This window comes from Arachis ipaensis, chromosome B07 (assembly GCF_000816755.2).
Source record: "Arachis ipaensis cultivar K30076 chromosome B07, Araip1.1, whole genome shotgun sequence".
Lineage (NCBI taxonomy): Eukaryota > Viridiplantae > Streptophyta > Magnoliopsida > Fabales > Fabaceae > Arachis > Arachis ipaensis.
This window is the reverse complement of record NC_029791.2, coordinates 117,472,600-117,477,660: the sequence shown is the minus strand read 5'-3', so window position 1 is coordinate 117,477,660 and position 5,061 is coordinate 117,472,600. Positions and strand designations below refer to the sequence as shown.

The 5,061-nt window shown below is 33.6% G+C and overlaps 1 protein-coding gene across 1 annotated transcript; it reads left to right on the top strand.

The window, feature by feature from the left end:
- Positions 396–1,609, top strand: LOC107608354 (putative protein TPRXL). The gene has a single exon (XM_016310167.2). The coding sequence runs from the start codon at positions 400–402 to the stop codon at positions 1,426–1,428; it is 1,029 nt and encodes a 342-aa protein (XP_016165653.2). The 5' UTR covers positions 396–399; the 3' UTR covers positions 1,429–1,609.

Below are 5,061 nucleotides of genomic sequence, written 5' to 3'. Positions count from 1 at the left end.
ATTAACAGTTAGTTACAAAAATCTATATTTTATCCTTATTTATTTTTGGTCAGGATCCGTAAACAATTAATTGGGTCATCAAGTATGCCCAAGAACAAGACATAAGAGAGGACAATTTATATATCCAATGTTTCTTGGATGAGATTTGCTGCGTTGGTGGGCTGAAAAAGAAATCATGAATAAATGATGTTAGTTGGTCCAAAACAGCAAAACCACAAACAAAGAGTACCTTCCTAATCAATTTAAGTTAGTCAACTAGTCAGCTCATTCCTCTGTTTAAACAACTGTCAGCTGTTTGAATTCCGCTTATGATGAATACAGTAACTACTTGACCAGACCAAAAGTAAAAGCAAAAGTGAAAGAGCGATGATAACAAGCACCACCAGGAGCATAACCGTTATGCAACGGAACCCATCCAGTCCCCCCCGGCAACCAAATTCAAACGCAAAAAGTAAAGTAAATGAAGATATTGATTTTTTCAAACTAGCCTATGCTATACTATATACTAAACTAACTTCTTCTCCTCTACCTTGTTCAATTCTTCTTCTCAAATTAACTATGGGTTCTTGCATTAGCAAATGCAAACCCCAACACACCAAGAATGTTGTTCAAGACAAGCTTGTCATCTCCCAAGCTTCACCACCACCCATTATTCTTCTTCCTCCAAAATATAAAATCTCTCCTTCACCACCTTCTCCTACTTCCTCCTTCACATGCACCGCCGCCACCACTACCACCACCACCACCATCTCCTCTTCTTCCTCCTCCTCCTCCTTGTCAAGTGCTTCTTCCTTCACCTCCAAGGACAGATCATTCTCCAACGAATTCCTTTTGTCTTGCTACAAGGACAACCCACAAATCTCACGCATCAACTCCCTCACCCATCATCACGCTATTACTTCTCCTTCCTTCTCTAACAACCAAAAAACTCATAACAAGGTTCTTGCTTCCTCCTCTACTCACAAGAGACTGCGCTCAAACTCACCAACAAATCTAACGAGGCAGAAGAGTTTCAGAAAAGATTCATCACCATCTCCAAGCACAAGGTTCATCAATACTAATGGAGGTGATTACTACAAATATTCTGCAAATTCTTCCTCCATGGACACTAGTACTGTTTCGAAGCGAATGAATGGTAGCCCTAAGGTTAGTTCAGTTCAGTCTTGTTCTCGTTGTTGTGCTTCTTCGAGGAATAATAACAAAGCAGGTGCGAGTCCAAACAACAACTTAGGGAGGCTTCAATGTTCTTCTGGGTTGAGGCATAGAGCAATGACTCGAACGCTTAGAGTTGGATCCAAGATTGATGAAAATGTGGTCAAACAAGTGGTGTCGTCGTCCAATAATTCTAATAACAACGATATGGACTTGGATCTCGTTGAAGACATTGATAATCCTCTTATCTCCTTGGACTGTTTCATCTTTTTGTAGAAACAACTTTAATTTGTGTATGTGTTCTGCGTATTCATGTATTTTTTGTGTGCATAGAAAGTTTCAAACTTTTTCATTTTTATTTTATTTTACATGTGTGTATGTTTGGAGCTTTGCTTATTTACTGCTACACCATCAGCGGTGTTTAATGTTGACAACGAAAGAAAAATAATAATTTTTAGTCAAATTATTTAATAATTTATTATTATTATTTTATATTAAAAATTTAATTTTAATATAATAACAGTGTAAATATAATTATTATATAATTAAATATACGTATATAAAAGAGTCTAAGGGACTCTAAAGAATTGAATTGAAAAAGAAGACTAAAAAAATGCAATAGCATACACAATGAAATAGAGAAAGTTTCTTGAGTATTAAGTAAACAAAAAATGAGTATAAAATTGATACAAGAATTTGTCAGATTAGTGCTTAACCACAATTAGTTAGAGGTAACTAATAGACAATTATAACAGACTCTAATTTAACTTGTAACAAACTAATTACTATAGTTAGGTAACTCTCTCAATACTCCCCCTCAAACTGAGATAGTATGATTTATATAGAAGCCTCAATTTAAATATGAACTTCTGAAACAATGCTAGAGATAAAGGTTTAGTCAGAGTATCTCATAGGTAGGTCTTACCATTGAACTATAAATGTTTTCATAGTCTATGACTTCCACTTGATGAAAGCCTTGTCCAACTAACCTTCCTTATACCTTAGAATTTCTCCTTTTGGATTCTTCTTTATTGCAAATACCCATTTGCTTTCAATTACAATAGTATTCACTGGTGGTGCTGTCAACTAGTACTCTCAAGTCTTGCACTATTGTAGAGCACTAAACTCCTTGTCCATAGCTTCCTTCCAATGAGTACATTGCATAACTTCAGCCACATTTCTTGGAACATTATTTACAATATCAGTTTGTTGAACAACCAAAGCTTTTGATTTTATCACTCCTGATTTTGATCTTATTGTCATTGGACGAGCATTAGTTGTTGACAATAAAGACAATCTGATTTCAATTGAACTTATAAGGATAGTCTCATGTTAAAGAGCAGCATTAGTTGATGAAGATGTATGACAGTCAGGTGTTGTAATCTCTATATTTTGATTTTAAGGACTGTTGTCTTCAATCTCTTGTGCATGAGTTGCTGGTTGATTTAAAGATGGATTTGTATTGTTTGATTCATTGTCAGAGTCATCAGTAACAGGCTTATATTACTGAATTGGTGATGATGTAAGTTGTGGTGTTGGTGTATCAACATCAGTAACAGGCTTATAATTTGAGTCATATCCTAAAATTAAGCATGGTTCAAATTTGTAGTTGAATTTAGTCTTGCTATAAGGCCTTAAAATAAGGACAACACATACATACAAAGATTTTAAGAGACTTATAATCATGTTGATGTTTGAAAAGAACCTTAAATGGACTTTGGTTGTCTAAGATTGTTATAGGAAGTCTATTAATAATATAGACTGCACTTAAAAAGGCATCTTCCCAAAATCTCATAGGCAAAGAAGCTGTATAGGTGATCTTCTATAAACACCTTGTAGGAGAAGATTCCTGGAATCCTAATCACGAATAGCACAGTAATTAGACCAGAATTCAAAGAGAACATGGTTATCAGCAGCAAATTTAAATACACTCAATAGATTTTGAGTGATTTGTGGAACAAGCAGTAAATTCTTTAATCTAAAAGCTACATTTGAAGTAGGATCATAAAGAATTGAGGAGTCAGAATGTGTAATTGGAATACCTGACCCATTACCTACAAATGGTTTATCAGTTTCTTGATTATTTGGTGAAGATGTAAGAAGATTTCCTAGATCTTCGTTCATTGAATTTGGATTGAAGGCAGGTTCTAATCGATGGAAGCAATTCCATGCAACACATCATTGCCTTCCACACAATTGACATTAGGATAATTATTTGAATAGCTAAATCTTCCTTCACCACGATTACTTCTGCCTCCACGACCTCTTCTAAATCCTCCACCTCTATTGTATTCAGAAGATGATCATAATGAGCTATAGGCATACCTGCATCATGTTTCTTGAACCTGTCCATCATTTCTTCGAACGCAAGCAAATAGGATTCAACCTCTACTACTTTGAATGATCCAAGTCTTGACATTACTGATGCAATATACACTCTGAAGTTTTCATTTAAACCATCTATTATTGCTTGTATGTGATCAGATTCGGGTATCTCATAGCCAAAGGCAAAAAGAGCATCCACCACATTTGGAATCTTGGCAAGAAAATCAGAAAATGTTCTAGTTTTCTTGCAAGACTTAAGTTGTGATTTTAGACTTTGAATATGTGAAGCTGAAGCAGCTTCAAAGTAACTTTCAATCCTTTCCTAGACTTCATAGAGTTGAGAGAGATGAAAAACCTTGTTTTTGAAGCTTGTTGTCATCGATTCAACCAGCCAAGTAGTAAGAGTCAAGTCTTGAACTTTCCAGGTCTTGTACTTCTCAGATTCAAAAATAGTTTTAGTTGCTTCATCTGTAAGAAATCGTGGTGGAATATTGGAGCTGTATAGGTGATCTTCCATTATCGTGTGACTCCATGTGCTATAGTTGTCTTGATTGAGCTTATCAGAGATTGATGAGAAAGTTTTCTTTGTGGTAGAATCCTAATCACGAATAGCACAGTAATTAGACCAGAATTCAAAGAGAACATGGTTATCAGCAGCAAATTTAAATACACTCAATAGATTTTGAGTGATTTGTGGAACAAGCAGTAAATTCTTTAATCCAAAAGCTACATTTGAAGTAGGATCATAAAGAATTGAGGAGTCAGAATGTGTAATTGGAATACCTGACCCATAACCTACAAATAGTTTATCAGTTTCTTGATTATTTGGTGAAGATGTAAGAAGATTTCCTAGATCTGTGGTGACATGATGACTCGCACCTGAGTCTGGGAGCCAAGAAACTTCATTGACTGAGGAAGGATGAGAAATGTATATGCTCTTGGTTGATGAAAATTTGATGAAAATCTAAAGAAATGCAGTAGCATACACAATGAAGCAGAGAAAGTTTCTTGAGTATTAAGCAAACTAAAAATGAATATAAAATTGATATAAGAGTTGATCAAATTAAGCACTTCTCATATGTATTATAGTGCTGAACCACAATCAAATAGAGCGCTAACTAATTGATAGTTTATAACAGACTCTCTAACTTAACTTGTAACAAACTAATTACTATAGTTAGATCTAACAACATTAGTTAAGTTACTCTCTCAAAAGTATATAATTATTTTATATTAATAATATATCAAAATTAAATTTTTATATTAAAAAAATTCACGTGAATAATCACCTAATAAATAAGAAGAGTTGGATCTAATATCTGTTATAAAATTAGTTATTCTAAAAATTTAATCTGATAAAAAAGGACACATAAATGATCATATCTCTAACATATTCTCTCAAACAAGAGTCTCTTTTTAGATTTGTTTGAATTTTTGTATAATTTATTTTCCTTCTTATTTGTACTGTCTTTTTTTTCTTTTTAAAAGATAACATGATATTTATTTCTATAAAAAATTTAGGCTAATAATAGAAGAAGATACACGAATGAATATATCTCTAACAATATTACATTATTTTTTCTA

Excerpts from the sequence above, each read along its gene's own strand:
- LOC107608354 (XM_016310167.2), top strand. The coding sequence starts at position 400 with ATGCAACGGAACCCATCCAGTCCCCCCCGGCAACCAAATTCAAACGCA.